Source organism: Mirounga leonina, unplaced genomic scaffold (genome assembly GCF_011800145.1).
Source record: "Mirounga leonina isolate KUSES-001 unplaced genomic scaffold, KU_Mleo_1.0 Mir_165, whole genome shotgun sequence".
Lineage (NCBI taxonomy): Eukaryota > Metazoa > Chordata > Mammalia > Carnivora > Phocidae > Mirounga > Mirounga leonina.
The window spans coordinates 20,011,682-20,029,314 of NW_023270415.1; the positions used below are offsets into that span (position 1 = coordinate 20,011,682).

The following is a 17,633-nucleotide window of genomic DNA, read 5'->3' on the forward strand; positions in this document are numbered from 1 at the left end:
CTTCTCCTTCTCCTTCTCCTTCTCCTTCTCCTTCTCCTTCTCCTTCTTCTTCTCCTTCTTCTTCTCCTTCTTCTTCTTCTTCTTCTTCTTCTTCACATATAATTTGTAGAGACTAAGTGTTCACCCATGTTGGTATTCATGATATCCATCTAGAGTTTAATCCAGAATGAACTTTTTCTTTGGCAGGATGAATCTTTAAAGCAATTGCAAGTAGTTCATCAGCCATGGATCTTGCCAAGTGACACAGAAAGTGAAGGAGTAGAAGCAGAACAAGATAAATGTGAGTAGACATTGCTATTTACTGATAAATTGCTTTTAGCCAAAGGAAATCCACAATGAGGTATTTTCCTTTCATAACATTAAATGCCTGCAAAAAATTCAGGCTTGTTTAGGGAGACTGTGTAAAGATACGCTCTACTTCAGGTTAAATCTTGATTCAGGGATGTTTTTTCTTTGTGGTGCAGAGGCTGCAAACTGACTTTCCAAAGAAGGGTAGATAACACCTCAAAAGAAGGAATTATTTTTCCTAAAGACCAGCACAGAATGTCCATTTGGAATGTGAATCTTCTATAAATATTGTGGAATTCGATCAGTGATAATTTGTGATTATTAAAAAATTTTAAAGTATGTGAGAATCATCTCATAATTTATTATATGTGAAATTATCATTATTGGTTAAATGAATAAGTGCATGTATATAGAAACTCTTGTAAGCTCACAAAACAAATTAATATTATAGTATTTAAGACAAATAGAATATACAGCTCTTAATTTAAATCTCTATATTATAATCATAACAAAGGATGGATTACTCTACTTTGGCATGACACATGGCATGCTTTCCAGGGGGTTACTGACATTGTCAGATATGTGGGCTCAGCAATCCAGATGACAGGTTGGAGTCTGGACTATATAGAAATACCATCATTAAAAAAAAATAACATATCAAAATTTACTTTTTTAAATCAATGGTAGCCTGCAGAGAGAAATAAAAATTGTAAATGGTAATGTAGCTCTCATAATAATTGGTGTGAAGTGATTAATTAAAAATTCCCCTAAGCCATAGCTACCAGAAATACCTATTATGTTACACAACCAACATTATGATTCCTTACCCAGGGGGATCAAAGAAATTACTCTTCTGGGTTAAAAAAACATTTAAAAATATTCTTACCCCATTTCCATAGCTGTAGGCTTATGTAGTCAGAGGGAGCATAGCCAGGAGAGGGACGTAAGGCAGAATGCTCAGGTAAGAGGATGCAGAGAGCTGAAGTGTCACTTGGCTGGCACATTCAGAAACAGAATAACATAGTGACATTCTACAGATTGTCTGGAGGGAAACATCACCTTCTTCAGACAACATCTGATAAAGACTCAGAAAGTGGGCTGTACTTTAAGCAAGTACAAAAATAAAGGGAATATTTTGAAGATCTTCAATGTAAGGGATCCTGAGTAAAATGGTCTAGGAAAAGAGCAGCATAGGATACAAAGAAGAGAATCCCCCAAGTAAGAAAGAATTAGTAGTGGCCCAAAACTTTTATGAAAACAAATGCAAACACACTTATACTCCATCCCTACTCTCCACACATTTAAATATACATAAACACTCATTCTACACTTTGGATTTAATCATTTTCACCAAATTCTTTGAGGCCTTCATAAATTTTGTGTTTAAAAAAAAAAAACTCTTCAAGGTAATGTGTATGTGTATTGTATAAATACAATATATATAATTTTGCTCTATCAGAATCAACACATAGGTGCCCAGAGTGAGTAAGTCCAGGTAAACAACATTCTTATAGGATGCACAGTGTGTTACTTCTATGTGCTATTACTTATAACGAACTAAAACTTAAAAGCAAGAACATAATCAATCAAAATAGTGTATTTAATCCATGTGCAAATTTAGACTTATTTTTCCCCTTAAATCCAATGCCTCCAATCAGTATTAAGTCTAAAAAATAGCTTAATAATGCAAAGGAGATATATAAGAATCCCCAAAACTTTCTTTAACCCTGTCACCTAATCATATTACCTTTCTGCATATACTTTCACAAGATTTTGATAAGTTGCAATAATTTCCTCTTCCACTAGAATGCAAAGTTTTTGAGAGATCCTTCTCTGTATATATTGACATACACAATAAGACCTCAATAAATATCAAAATAATGAATGAATGAATATATTTCTTTGATTCTTTCTAATTCATTTATCAAGACAGTTGGAAATCTAAACAAATGAAATAAATAATAATTGTGACTGAGTAATTGCCATAAAAATTATTTATAGTTTTTAAAATTTTAATAATGGATTTATAGTTTAGCCATGGCTTCTGCCATATGGTCTATCAATCACTCTAAAAAAGGCCATACTTGAACTCTCCTAACCATAGACCTAGAACCAAAAATATTTTATATCAGCAATGTTGTACTTGGAGGTGACCCTTGACAATGGTTAATTGTTTGAAATAAAATCAGGGTTTAAAAATAATTAGGTAGTAACAAGAGCCATCTGGAAACGGAATGCTAGCTAACACTGTAGCCAAGTTCATAGCACAGAGATGCAAATACTTTTCAAGAACAGCATCCGACATTCAGGTGCTGGGAGAAGTGTAAGATGGAGCACTGTAGCACCAGCATCTCCACTGATACTGTGCTCAGTGCATGTGGTGTGTGGAACAGCCGGCAAGATATGTAGAGATCATCTACCTCTTGATTTTCTCAGTGAAAGAGAATTAATGACATAAATACATGTGAACCCAACATCTGATTTAGAGTCTAGAGGCTCATATATTAGAAATTTATGAGTGAGGAAAAGGACAAGATTTATCATTCCAACAGTAACACCTGTTTCTTGAGTCAGCTTTCTATAAATTATTCCTAGGTAATTTTGTAGAATGTTCTCATTTCTCCTGAGACAAATTATCATGGCAGAAAGTTTCCAAATAATGTGAGGACCTTTGTAGTAGTGCGTGTTTCTTATTGCATCATCTTAAAATAAGACAGCTCAAAGAAGTTTTATAAAAGACACCTTTTAGGAGAAGATGTTTTGAATCATCAAATGGGAATCTTTAAAAACTTTTGTTCTAAATAAGATAAGAAGAACCCTTAATTCAACAGATTTTTTCTTTATTCTGCTTTTGTTTAAAAGTATAAATCACAATTTAAAAAAAAATCATGTTAGGAGTGTGTTTGTTTTTAATCTCTCAGATTGTAGTGTGAAGTCACTAAATAACTCATATCACAGACCTTTGAATCTACTGGGATACTGTTTGATGCTCATATTCCTGGGCTTCATGCAGACCTATTGTATCAGAATCTCTGCATGAGACTCTGAATTCTGCACTTTTAATAAACCCCTCAGGTGAACCTTGATTATTCTAACGATTGGGAACTACTGGAATGAAAAGTCCAATGAATCAGAGGGTTGTGTTTTCAGAATTGACTCCATAGTGTTGTTCAATTTTGGACCTTATTTCTCTAGGTTGCTTTTCCTATCTGTAAGTTAAGTTTGGATGTAAAATATGAGAATGGAGAAAGAAGGCTGAAATTTGAAGGAATAAATATGGAATGAAATTGAGGTACAGGCTCTCTAATCAGTAGGTTCAACATATACATGGACAAAAATAGCTACCATCAAACCAGCCAGCACCCCCTAATTAGATTGTGGAGTTTTAAAACTTGAAAAACCAAGCTAAAACAACAACAACAAAAGAAAAATATGACAAATAGCAGATGCAAAGTGTGATGGCATAAATCAGTCCAAACACTTCGTTAATCCCAAAGAGCTAGTGTATGGAGTCAAAAATAAGGCGAAGTGCTACCTAATTGTCACTGAATTTCTGGGATTTGAGTGAAGATCAAATAGAATGATAGGTGTGAGTGAATATACTTTCTTAATTGTTGTACAAGTATAATTTATTATTAATATAACAAAATTATATTCATGAGCTTTGAGAGTCTTAAGTGATCAAAGTCAAAGTTATTTTCAGTCTATTATTGTTTTTTCTTGTTATTGCCCTCACTACTTTTTGTTTACTGACTTAGTAGTCAGCTAATGCCTGGACAAAGCATTGAGGCATGCCATGGACGCTCCAGAACTTTACAACTTTGCTTATACAGAGCTTCTAGGTCAACAAGAGGTGAGAGATAGAGCCTTACTAGGTTTTTCCTGGGCAGATGCATAGTACCACACATATGGGTGGACTTCTAGATCCTCAGGAATATGTCAGATCTTTTGAAAGCTTCTTAAGGACATCTCATCCATGAGGTTTTTTTCTTTTCTTTCTTGTTTTCTTTCTTTCTTGTTTTTTTCTTTCTTTCTTTTTTTCTTTCTTTTTCTTTCTTTCTTTCTTTCTTTCTTTCTTTCTTTCTTTCTTTCTTGTTTTCTTTCTTTCTTTTTCTTTTCTTTTGTTTTCTTTCTTTTTTCTTCTTTCTTTCTTTCTTTCTTTCTTTCTTTCTTTCTTTCTTTCTTTCTTTCTCTTTCTTTCTTTCTTTTTCTTTTCTTTTTTGGTAAACCCTTTGTTTGCCTCAATTGGTATCACTGCCTCAGGCACCTGCTAGTGAAACTGTTGCCTCTAACTGTTTTTGACAAATGTCATAGGGATTGAGTTTTTCACTGAGTGAGCTTTAATCCAGGACAAATAAAGAAAAAACATTCAAGTGAGGATTTTGCAGGCAGCTTCTATATAGGTCAAATAGTGACAATTCTCTAGATATGGGACATCTGGGTAACTCCAAACCCATTCTGTCCCGTCTTGTGGATCAGAGGCTGCTCTTTTCATAGCTACCATCATTGTGAGGCTGCTGGTTTCAAGGCTACTGCAGAGTTAGAGAGAAGGTTACTGATATTGGGTAAGTGAAAATCCCACACAGCTCACTGTTCTCATTGAGATTCAGCTGCTTTTCTTTAATAAATGTTCTATGGATTATTGCAAGCCTTTGGTTAATTTCTAGAGTTGTGAAAAGTTGATTTTGGTGATTTTTTTTGCTAATGTTCTCATTGCTTTTTAGAGGAGCAGATTTTTGGAGATTCCTATACTCACATTCCAGAAATGCTTCTCCTCTCCTATTTTTCCTGATTTCATCAGCCTGGTTTTCTCTTTGTTTGAATGGAAGTAAGATATCTTCATAATGGGCTGTAGAATCAGATAATATCCATTTCTTTAAGTCCTAATTTCATGATAAGCTATTAAAAACAATTTTGTAGTAAGATAAGTTTTGGAACTTTATACATATCATTATAGTTGAGGAACTCTCAGTTGTATGATATACCAGTGATGTAACAACTTTTCAAGAGGAGCAAAAAAACAGTTCTACACTTTTAAATGAACAGATCAAGTGTAATCAGCATCCTGGCTTAAAATGAGAGAAATTATTGTCCATTGTTGACTTGAAGACATGCTATACAGTCTTTTCTAAAAGTCACCAGGTGGTCCTGCAGCAAGATCTGCTTGACTATGTAAAGTCCAGCATTTTTGCGTATTTACTTGAGTTCTTTGTGCAGAATGCTTATTATCTTCTGTTTTCAGAATGCTTATAATTTTCAGAATGCCTATTAACTGTGGGAAAAACAAATGTTCTAGGCTTTTAGGAAGTGCTAATCTAATCTAATCCTCTCAATCTCAGTTCTCTTAATTTAATGAAGAAGAAGTTGATTCTCTAAGAGATTGTAGACTTGTTCATGTCACCTGGTTAGTAGTAGATGCCAGGAGTAGAATCAAGAGTTCTTGTTTGGGCCCAGTGATGTTTACTCTTATTGCTTCATCCTTTACTCATGACTTCACTTTGTTCCCCTTACCAGGGGGTGACACAGTTTATTCTGTCACTCTTGAGAACCAAAGTGCTTGGGGCAATAAATGGGGCTGCAGGATTCTACTATCCACTCAAGATGTGGTGTGACCTTTGTTCTCCTTAATCTAACCTCGCATTACTTCTTTCCACGTAGCCTCCCAAGATTTGTATTTGAGCAATGCTTAAGGCAGTGGTGTTATTGTATCACAGCTGATAATTTTACCAGGCCCAAGATAAGGTACTAACTTACTATCACATGAAAGAGTAGAAAAGGATGTGTTAGGGGCAGTGGAATGTAGATAACATAAAGACCAAAATGAGTTAAATAGCCAATTTTAGATAGGTGTCAGGGCTTCAGGAGACTTGGAACTCAGAGTTTAAATATTAGGATTGTGGCATCAGAAATAGGGACTAGAAATATATACCTCAGGAGATAAATGAGACAAGACTTCAGTATTTTGTTTTGATTTAAAGGTCAACCGGATTGTCCTACACAATACATGTGTTTGTAGAGAAAACACATACACACATTGGAAACAACCAAGAATAAAAAATAATAATAATAACAGTAATACGATAAAAACAGCACAAGAATAACTAGAAAGATGAGCTCTAAAAGTAAAAAAAGACAAAAACTTCTGGCAAACTCTTTTAGGTTATTTTTGAAGACCAAAAGAAATCGTGATGATTTTTAATCTCACTTTTCACATTAAATCTTCTCTGAGTGTTCAGAAAATTCTGAAGCTTCTCCTAAAAAATTCAGGGCATCTGAACTCATACGAGGCAATAAATCCTATACCTTAGGCATTTGCATGTTTGGTATCTGTTATCATCATAAATATTTAACAATTTATCTTTAACCAATAAATATAAAAGTAAGTTAATAATTACTGTTAATTATCTGTTGCAAGCAAAACATTCTAATGTCAAAATGTAATTTTCCATTATAATAGTGATTGTAGAGGATTATTTTGGCTATAAAGAAGTTTTTGCAATTTCTAGAGGCCAAATGCCTCTGAATTATTCATGTGACATTCTTACTTTGAAATGTTTCCCATGTTTGTGGTAAAACCTTGATATTATGAATGGTTCAATTGACTAACCTCCTAGAAAAAATTTAAAGGGTAATATTTAATACAATATAAAAGTTAATCTCACCAAATAAACTATTACTAAGTGTAGTGGAAAAATGTATCAAGTTGCTCTCCAATATATAAAGTTACATGCTTCAGAATAGATACAAAGCCTACCTGCTTTACTTATTGACATTTCCTTGTCATATGCAATAATAGTAGTCAGAACACTTCATAACAAGTATCAGAGAAGGCTGTATTTAAACAACAGAACAGTTCTTTTGTGATGCAGAATTCTTTGGATTAGAATATTGTATGGAGTTGAATTTTTTAAAACTGAAAATAGGAGATACGTGGTCCAATTTTTGGTTATTTAAAAAAATCAAAGTTATAAATGAGTAGCATATGTTTTTAATCCTTTTACCAAACACTTTTTGTTTGTCTTGGAATATTCTTATATTTGCTCTAGGTGTAGCCTGAAACTACAAAATATAACAATGAAAACAAAATGAAGTTCATAACTCTAACCTTGATGGATTTAGCTTTTGGCAGTCTTATATTTGATGGGCTATATCTTTCACAAATGAGAAGAATGTATTGATTGGCTGCAAGTAAAACCTATTTGTTCTCCATGAATTTTATTCTGTATATTTTCAGTTGCTGTAAGAACTCAGCGTGTTCACACTGGACAAACTGGTTGCATAATTTTCCCTGACTTGTTTTGTAACATTGACCTGCTTCAGCTTCACAAATTAAACATATTTGTCCCAAACTAGAATTTTTTTAGTTAAGATTCTCCAATATGTTCCATATGCTCCAGAGACCAGATTACCTCCTTAGAATCTCCTTAGAATCATGTTTATGAATCTTAAAATTCAAAACACATTAATGAGAAGCTGCTATGTGTTGGGCACTATGGCATAGGATATACAAAAAACAAAACAAAACAAAACAAAAGGTTAGGATCTCTTTTCTCTAGTAAGTTAAAGAGAAGTGCATAAGCATCTGTAGCATAAGGTATACTATTTCTTAAGAGATAAACAGAATGTTAAGGAAGTCAAAGGAAGGATATATCACATGAAGTTGGCAGTAGGAACATGTAATTAGAGAGATCTTAATGAAGAAGTGGTGCTTGGGACGCCTGGATGTCTCAGTTGGTTAAGCGACTGCCTTCGGCTCAGGTCATGATCCTGAAGTCCCGGGATCGAGTCCCGCATCGGGCTCTCTGCTCATTAGGGAGTCTGCTTCTCCCTCTGACCCTCCCCCCTCTCATGCTCTATCTCATTCTCTCTCTCAAATAAATAAATAAAAAAAAAAAGAAAGAAAGAAAAAAAAAAGAAGTGGTGCTTGAACTAAGAGATAGGTAAGATTTTGAAGTACAGGGATGGACAAGAATGTCACATGAGCAAGAATAACACATGGGCAAGGACGCAAACATAGGAAGAGCATTGGCTATGTTTGGTGGCCCAGGGAACTAGCAATTCATACTTTTAGGGAAAAACACTAGACACAGGGGATCAGAGAGAAATAAGTCTGGAAATATAAGTCATGAAAAGAACACAGAGGGTGCAAATTATAAGGATAAAAAATGTGAATTGATAAACAGTGGAGAAATCTTTACATAGGGAGGAACTCTGATGAGAACATTCATATTCAGAACTTTGGATAACATTAACACAAATGATGGGGAGGTCCAGGTGTTTGGCCCTTTACATATTTCTTAACTTGATGAGAATAAAACTCGTTTTTAAACTACCTGTGCTCTAGTGCTATTTCAAACAGAGATCATCATCTCCCTAAGACATGCCATTTTTAAAAGACTTATAAAATAAAGTGGTGGTATATGTATACAAATGGAATATTACTCAGCCATAAAAAAAGAATGAACTCTTACCATTTGCAATAACGTGGATAGAGCTGGAGTATATTATGCTAAGTGAAATAAGTCAGTCAAAGAAAGGCAAATGCCATCTGATTTCACTTATATGTGGAACTTAAGAAACGAAACAGATGAACGTAGGGGAAAAAAGAAAAGAGAAGGAGGCAAACTAGCAGACTCTTAACTATAGAGATCAAACTGAAGGTTGCCAGAGGGGAGGTGGGCAGGGGGATAGCTTAAATGGATGATACGTATTAAGAAGGGCACTTGTGATGAACACTGGGTTTTGTATGTAAGTGATGAATCACTAAATTCTACTCCTGAAACTAATATTACACTGTATATTAACTAACTGGAATTTAAGTAAAAACTTGAAATAAAAAAATTTTAAAATGAAAATAAAAGAAAATGAGTCTCTGTAGGCAACAATAAATAAATAAATAATGAGTTATTCAGAAGTTATGTTCTTTACTAGGCAAAGAAGGCAAACATGGACCATAATACAGCCCAACTTACAGGAGGGGAAATAAATCATTGTTGAAGTGCTTTTTAAAACTTCAAAAAAAACTTTAAAAAAAATTTGTTGTTATTGAGTGTAGTCATTAACCTATCAATTACATATCACTAAATATATGTAGCTTGAGCTTATAATTCTTTAAAACATAATTAATTTTAGAGTAAACTCCTACCCAAAGTCTCAAAGTATGCATGATTTATGTATTTATTTTTTTTATTTATTTTTTTAAGATTTTTATTTATTTATTTGAGACAGAGAGAATGAGAGAGACAGAGAGCACATGAGAGGGGAGAGGGTCAGAGGGAGAAGCAGACTCCCCACCAAGCAGGGAGCCCTATGCGGAACTCGATCCGGGGACTCCAGGATCATGACCTGAGCCGAAGGCAGTCGCTTAACCAACTGAGCCACCCAGGCGCCCCTGTATTTTTATATTTTTATATTTATATATTTTTATATTAAAATACATAATTATCAGAACTATGATTTGTAAATGTTGTCTCCCAATCTTTAGGTTACCTTTTTTATTTTGTTGTTTCCTTTGCTGTGCAGACTTTTTATTTTGATGCAGTCCCACTTATTTATTTTTGCTTCTGTTGCCTGAGTTTTTGTCATGTCTAAAACATTATTGCCAAGACCAATGTCAAAGAGTTTTCCCTCTGTTTTCTTCTAAGAGTTTTATAGTTTCCAGTCTCACGTTTAAGTTTTTAAAACGTTTTAATTGATTTTTGTGTATATTGTGAGATAAGGATCCAATTTCTTTTTTTGCTTGTGGATACACAGTTTTCCCAAAACCATTTAATGAAGGGACTGTCCTTTCCCCATTGTGTATTCTTAGCACTCTTGTTAAAAACCAGTTGACCATATATGCTTGGGTTTACCTTTGGACTCCCTATTCTATTCCATTGGTCCATGTGTCCATTTTTATGCCAGTACCATACTGTTGATTACTATCACTTTGTAATATAATTTGAAATCAGGAAATGTGATGCCTCCAGCTCTGTTCTTTCTCAAGATTGCTTTGGCTATTAGGAGTCTTTTGTGGTTCCACAAAAATTTTAGAATTGTTTTCTATTTCTGTGAAAAATGCCATTGGAATTTTTATAGAGATTGCATTGAATCTATATATCACTTTGTATGGACATTTTAGCAATATGAACTCTTCCAATCCATCAGCATAGGATATCTTTCTATTTATTTATGACTTCTTCAATTTCTTTTATCACTGTTTTATAGTTTTCAGTGTACATATCTTTTGTCTTCTTGGTTAAATTTATTCCTATGTATTTTATTCTTTTGAAGCTATTGTAAATGGAATTGGGTTTTTTTCAATTTCCTTTTCAGATAGATCATTTTTAGTATAAAGAAGTGCAAATGATTTTTGTATGTTGCTTTTGTATTCTGTAACTTTATGGAATTTATTTATTAGTTCTAACAGGTTTGTATGTGTGTGTGTGTGTGTGTGTCTGTGTATTTGCATGGAGTCTTTAGGGTTTTCTATATATAGGATTATGTCATCTACAAACAGTGATAATTTTACTCTTTTCTGATTTGGATGTCTTTTATTTCTTTTTCTTGTCTGATTGCCTTTGCTAGTACTTCCTGTACTATTTTGAATAGAAGTGGCAAGACTGGACATCCTTGCCTTGTACTGTATCTTAGAGGAAAAACTTTCAATTTTTCTCCATTGATTATGATATTACCTGTGGGAGTTTCTTTTTTTTTTTTTTGTGGGAGTTTCATAAATGACAATAATTGGGTGAGGAAATTTCCTTTTATATCTATTTTATTGCGAATTTTTATTAAGCCATATATCCGATAAGGGATTAATATCCAAAATGTATAAGGAACACATATAATTCAATAATAAAAACAACAAAAAACCTCAAATAATCCAATTAAAATATGGACAAAGAAACTTAATAGCATTTTCCACAGAAGAAATAGAAATGGCCAATAGGTACACGAAAAGGTGCTCAACATCACTAATTATCAAGGAAGTGCAATCAAAAACACAATGAGATATAACCTCACACCTCTTAGAATGGCTTTAATCAAAAAGGTAAGAGTTTGTGAAGATGTGGAAAAACGAGAACCCTATACATTGTTGGTGGGAATGTAAATTGGTATACCCATTATGGAAAACAGTATGGATGATTTTCCTCAAAAAAGTAAAACTGAAACTTCCTTATGCTCCAGCAAGCCCTCTTCTGGATATATGTTCTAAGGAAATGCAATCATTGGGTCTCATTCCTGATCTAAGAAGGAAAGCTTTCAATTTTGCATCATGAAGTACAATATTTGCTATAGGTTTGTGTGTGTATATACACTTTTATTAGATTTTGAACATTTTTTTACATTCTGAATCCATTGAGCTTTTTTTACATTGTGAATAAATGTCAAAATTTATCAAACTTTTAAATCCATTTTTAAATATTTTTCTCACTTATTCTATTATTGTGGTTAATTTCATGGGTTAGTTTTTGAGAATTAATCTGGTATTGCATTTTGCAATAAAACCTAACTTGATAAGGATGTTGGTAAAAGTTTGTTTAGGATTTTTATATCTATATTTATAATTCAATTGGCTTATTTAGGCAAAAAAGTTTCTCTTTAACACAATTCTTCTGTTATGCATTGGAATCAACATTAGCTAGCCTCATAAAATGTGTTGGGGAATATTTCCCGATGGATTCTCCGGAAGTGTTTGTGTAACACTGAATTTTTTTTTAATGATTAGAGGACTTCAGTGGTGGAGCTATATGGGCTTCAAAATTTCTTCATGTGAAGAATTTTTAACTATGAATTTAATTTCTTTAATAATTATGTGACTACTCAGATTTTCTATTTCCTCTTGTGACAGTTTTGGTAAGCTTTATTTTTCCAGAGATTTGCTCATTTCATTTTAATTTTCAAATTCATTCTTACAAAGTATTTGTAATATTCTCATATAGCTTTTAGAAAAATGTGTTCCAGTTCTGTGACGATGTCTCTTTTTTAATTGATTTATTTTGTTGATTATGCAGTCATAGATTATAGATTCAAGGTCAATGGATGTGAAAAATGTAAAAGACTTTAGGGATTATGTTTTAAAATTACCACAGCCAGCAATTAACATATATTAGACATTCTAATTGTATGAAAAATGTGCCCCACCTTCATTTTCCATTCGTTTCTGTGTATCATTGTGGATGTTTTATTCTGATCTGTTTTCAAGTTTATTATTTCTCTCTTTAATGCTATCAAATCTGCTGCTTAACACATATCTCAACTTTCAAAGTTCAGTTACTATATTTATTTTAGCATTTTCATTGGTTTATTTTTAATTTCTAGTTCTTTCCAAAAACTCTAAATATTGTCTTTCATTTCTTATTACCCATACTTATTTTGAAATCTGTGTTTAAGTCCATTATTTGATTCCTTGTGGGTCTTTCTATTCTCTGTCATTTTCTCTTGGTTTTTGATCACATGATCTTGTCACCATATTTATTTATTTTAGATTAAGTGTGAAATTGTATATGAAAAATTGCAAAGATAATTTGAGGCCTAAAGTGATGTTATCTTCTTCCAGATAGGATTTTACTTTGTTTCTGGGGTACTAGTAATCCTAGATTATTTGAATTCAACACAAAGTTGAGAAGATTTTAAGTAGGCTTTATTCATTGACAGGGCTGGTTTATTTCTATTTTGCCCTTATTCTTATAGTGTGGCCCTTCAGAGTAGCAACCCCAAACCTAGGAAATTACTGTGGGTCATCTTCCTCAGTAAGCCTGGATCCCCAATTTTTGTCCTGCCTGCCTATGAAAATTTTGCAAGTTGTCAGTCTCTCAGGACTTCTGCAACTGGTAGATACCTGTAGAGGAATCATGCTCATTTCAAATTCCATGCTCATTTCTGTTTACTTTCTTATTCTCCTGGATATTGACCATTTAATACCTTATTATTTTGATAGATCCCTGATGCTCTGTCTCAATAATTTACCCAACCAATCCTGGATATTAAATTTCTTACTTCAATATATTTCAGTAAATGTGGGCAAAATCAGGACATTTTCAGATAATTGCCCTTAGCTTCCAAAGATTAAGAAAACCTTTCTTTTTCGGGCACCTTGGTGGCTCAGTCATTAAGCGTCTGCCTTTGGCTCAGGTCATGATCCCGGGGTCCTGGGATCGAGTCCCACATCGGGCTCCCTGCTCGGCGGGAAGCCTGCTTCTCCCTCTCCCACTCCCCCTGCTTGTGTTCCTGCTCTCGCTATCTCTCTCTCTGTCAAATAAATAAAATCTTTAAAAAAAAAAAAAGAAAACATTTCTTTTTCATTGCTTTAATTTCTGCCAAACAGTGCCAGACACATAGTATATGCTTGCTAAATATTAGTAAATTCTAAGTTTTTACTTTTAGGCTAGGCATATGTCATATAAAATGGTTTCTATTTGTCCAAAAAAAAAAAACAAAAAAAAGGACAATTTATCTTCTAAACCACCAGGACTTGTCTCTTGCTTCTTATTAGGTTTTCTACTTACCTTTAATGATGTTATTTTTAATGACATTGTGTTTTTACTCCTGTGTGGAATTTGTTCCCAGATACTTGCTAGGTTCTTACTGTGACTGACTAATGGACTCACTTTTTTTACTGTGAGTATACACATGTGTCACTTAGTTATCTCAGTGAGAGGCTAATTTTCTTTCTAGACATACGATGGAGTGGGAAAAAACTAGGAGTCAGAAGACTATAAGGTCCTCATCCATCCTTTGGTCCCCAGGCTGGTAAATTGCAAAGAATGGGCTCATACTCACTCAGGTGCATCTACAGTTGCTCGGTTCTCAGATTTTAACATCAGAGGTACATTAACTACATGGGAGTAAAAGAGAATGCTTTCCTTTAAGATTTTGTGCCAAATAATTTTTGCCTTTTACTTACTAACCAAGAATAATCTGTCTTCACTTGTGAAGCTACAGTTCATTTTTTTCTGATTTTCTTAATTATTCTATGGCTTTTGCATTTAGCTTGCTGCTTCTAATATGCCTTGGCACTAGCAGAGGAGAGAAGGATTTTATAGTCCTACTTTGGAACCAAAAGAGTGACCTCTCCCTTGGGTGGTTGCTGGGTGATATCTTTTGCAGTGTTCTTATATTCTCCCAGGCTGAAAGAATTCATCTCATTTCTACTAATTGGGGTACCTGCAGCCATACCATCATTGATCTCAACTCACCTTATTATTTCACTCTCCTTTTTCCTCTTATTTCAAACTTAAGTGCTTATTTACCTCAAACTAAAGGGGAAAAAATCAAAGAACAAACTATTTTCTCCAGAAGATGCTATATTTCCACTGTCTGAGCTCTAAAAGTTGACTAGCATAGTCTCCTAAAAGGTGGAATAAAAGCTGAAATATATTTGTTATTAGGATCTGATAAGAAATCCTAGCCTGAAGATAGGCATTATGGCTGAAGAAACTACTTGTGTAGGCATAATGAAGAGGGTATATGAAGATAGAAGAGGAGTTCTAAGCACAGAACTTCAAAAATGTGGCATAATAAATCTTTTCACTGAGAAAGTTAGTGTCTATCCTATTAGATATATGATTTAATAATGAATTAGGAAAATTGTCACATAGGCTAACATAAAATAGAATTACAAAGTCTATTTGAGTAATTAGAGTTATATCATTCCATTTCTCCTTAAAGCCTATTATGAGTAATTGACATTTTAAGGCTTACATAGGAACACCTGTATCTCCAAAAGAAGAGAAAATGGAAGAGAACTTGCTAAATTTTTGCTGGTATGTGCTAGGTAGTGTTTCCTTTAATCCTTGTGACAACTTAATATGTAGGTGATATTACTCTGGTTTTATAAACTCAGGTCTGTTAAATATCCTTTCCCCAGGAAACACAATTAAAAGTGCAATCTACATTCTAGCTCGATCCAAGGCCATATGTTCTACTCCAAAAATGTCATTCCATCTCTATAAGCTAAAAAAAGGAGGGGGGGGAGGGAATGTGTGTATAGATAGTATCAAGAGAGGAATTATTTCACTGAGTGAAGAATTTGTATCATAAAAAAAAACACCACAGAGCATGAACATAAGAAAAAGTGACATATAAAGAAACCAGCAGTAATACATTTGGGTAGAAAATCTGCTTTTAATATAAACTTCAACTTGATTTAGTTAAATTTACACTGTGTTCCAAATTGTTATCTACATGCAAAGTCATCCAGAAAATTAAGGGAGGCATACATGATAAACGTAAAAATTAAAATTTTGATGGAATAAAATAAATAACATTTAGTAATTACATTAAACATGTTTTAAATCCCATAGTTAGATATTAAAAATAGAATAACTGTTCAAAGCAGGCTTCCAAATTTCTTAAAAGTGAGTTGTTTTGAAATGTTGACTAAATATTCCAAAACTATATATCAACTTCAGTATAATTAAATATTCTTCAAACCAAAAACATGGCTTTTCTTTATATTATTAAACATATGTTATATGTTACTTTCTCCTTCATATTAGGACACAAAGGATTATCCATTTGTTAACATTTAAAATAATTTTCAGAAAATTTCTACTAGCTATGCAAGGCTTCATAATTTATAAGTTTCTTCCACATATTTAATCCCAAAAATTAACCTATTAGGGAAAATTTATTCTTAATGTTCCTATTTTACATTGTAAGTATTCAACACATATTTATTTAATAAATATTTATATATTCACTATTGATTTACTTAATAAATATTTACTGAATGAATTGAACAAATGAAAGAATGAATAAATTTAGGTCATATTGTTTAAGTGACCTTTGAAGATCACTTGAGGAATGGCCAAGCCTGAGTCTCTATCTTCTGATTATTCAGGGAGGCCACAATGTCTAGAAACATAGACATATCTATCTAATAAGTGGTTTATCCGTCTACACAACAGAACATGATACGTTCAATGACATTTCATATGTTCAGTGTGTTGTTCCTCTGTTGTAATGATAATTTAGTCAGAGTTGCAGTGAACATAGAGCATTAATGCAGCATTTACATCTATCCCTACATATGTATTTGTGATCACTGCCTCAGGTGATTTGTGTTGCTGTTTTTTACTATAGACCTGTACCTATAACATTTAAGAAGAAAGTAAGCAGGTTCTAATCTGTAAACAAAAATATTACCTTTATTTCTAGACTTCATGGCTACTCTCTCGCTTGCTCTTTCTTCCCCCGACCAAAGGTGCTTCATTTCTTAATCCCCCTAAGTATGGGTAATAATGGCCATCCCCTGTATAAGTAGTCCTGCTTCACAGAGGGAAGCAGTGTAAGGCTGGATACCTAAGTCAGTTGCCACACAAGACCAAGTGTTATGCCAAAGTTCAATTGAGAAACTTGAGATCAGTTAATTCTGTCTTTTATTTCTCTTATCCTTGGCCACTTTGCCTTGCCCCACTGTCCCTATCAAAATAAAATCTCCTCATATGTTTGTTTTCTTAAGCACTGTGGATCTATTTCTCAGATCTTTCCTCTGGGCCCTATGGAACTGGAATTTTATTTGCAAACTGATTGTTTGTCAGTGCTATTCAAAGAACACTCTTCATACCCCCCCTCCTTTTTTTTTACCTTATTTGAAATGGTTTCTAGAAAAGCTGCTACTCTTACCTTTACCAGGAGAAGCTGCTCCTTCTTTCAGTTGCCAGGTGTCAAATACCATGAGATAGCATTAACATTCTACCTGAAATTCTCCTTTTTGGGCTCAAGCCATTTGTCTGGCTGTCCTGTTTCTTTCCTTGTCACTATAATCTTACCAATCACTCCTATTCTTTCATGTGGGGTGTTTATATTTGATTCATTGCTTTTCTCTCTGCCCCAATCTTATCATTAGGAAAACTTAATTCCAACTTGGGAGACTTATCCAGTGTTTTACTATTATAATTCTTTGGCCCTCTCAAATGTAGTGATCTTCTAAAGTAATGCTTTTTTTTTTTTTTTTTTGGTCAATTGTGAAATAGCATCCAACTCTAACATCTTATATTTCTATAATCCATTCTCTGTCCCAAACCTTCTGCCCTTAAGGCTATGTATTTCCTACTAAACCTACACTTCAATCTAATTTTGTACCTAGACACTTCACTACTTTTTGTTCAAGTATATCCAACCACAGCTGGCTTCATCCTTCACCCAAAGTCCATGCTACACAGAACAGTGATACGCAAAGTGTGGTCCACAAACCAGCCACATCAGCATTAGCATCAACATCACTTTGGAAATTGTAAGAAATGCAGTTCCTTGGACCCCACTCTACAACTGCTAAATCAGAAACTCTAATAGTGAAGTCGGCAACCTGTGTTTAAAAATCCCTCCAGCTGATTCTAATATGCTTAAAATTTGAGAAG

General features: G+C 33.6%; 1 protein-coding gene across 1 annotated transcript in view; it reads left to right on the forward strand.

The window, feature by feature from the left end:
- The window catches only part of CUNH8orf34 (chromosome unknown C8orf34 homolog), a 370,508-nt gene that overhangs the window by 347,601 nt on the left and 5,274 nt on the right, over positions 1 to 17,633 (forward strand). Inside the window, exon 12 of the mRNA XM_035011295.1 lies at positions 187 to 280. Coding sequence (XP_034867186.1) covers positions 187 to 280 — 94 coding nt within the window. The remainder of the gene's footprint in view (positions 1 to 186; positions 281 to 17,633) is intronic.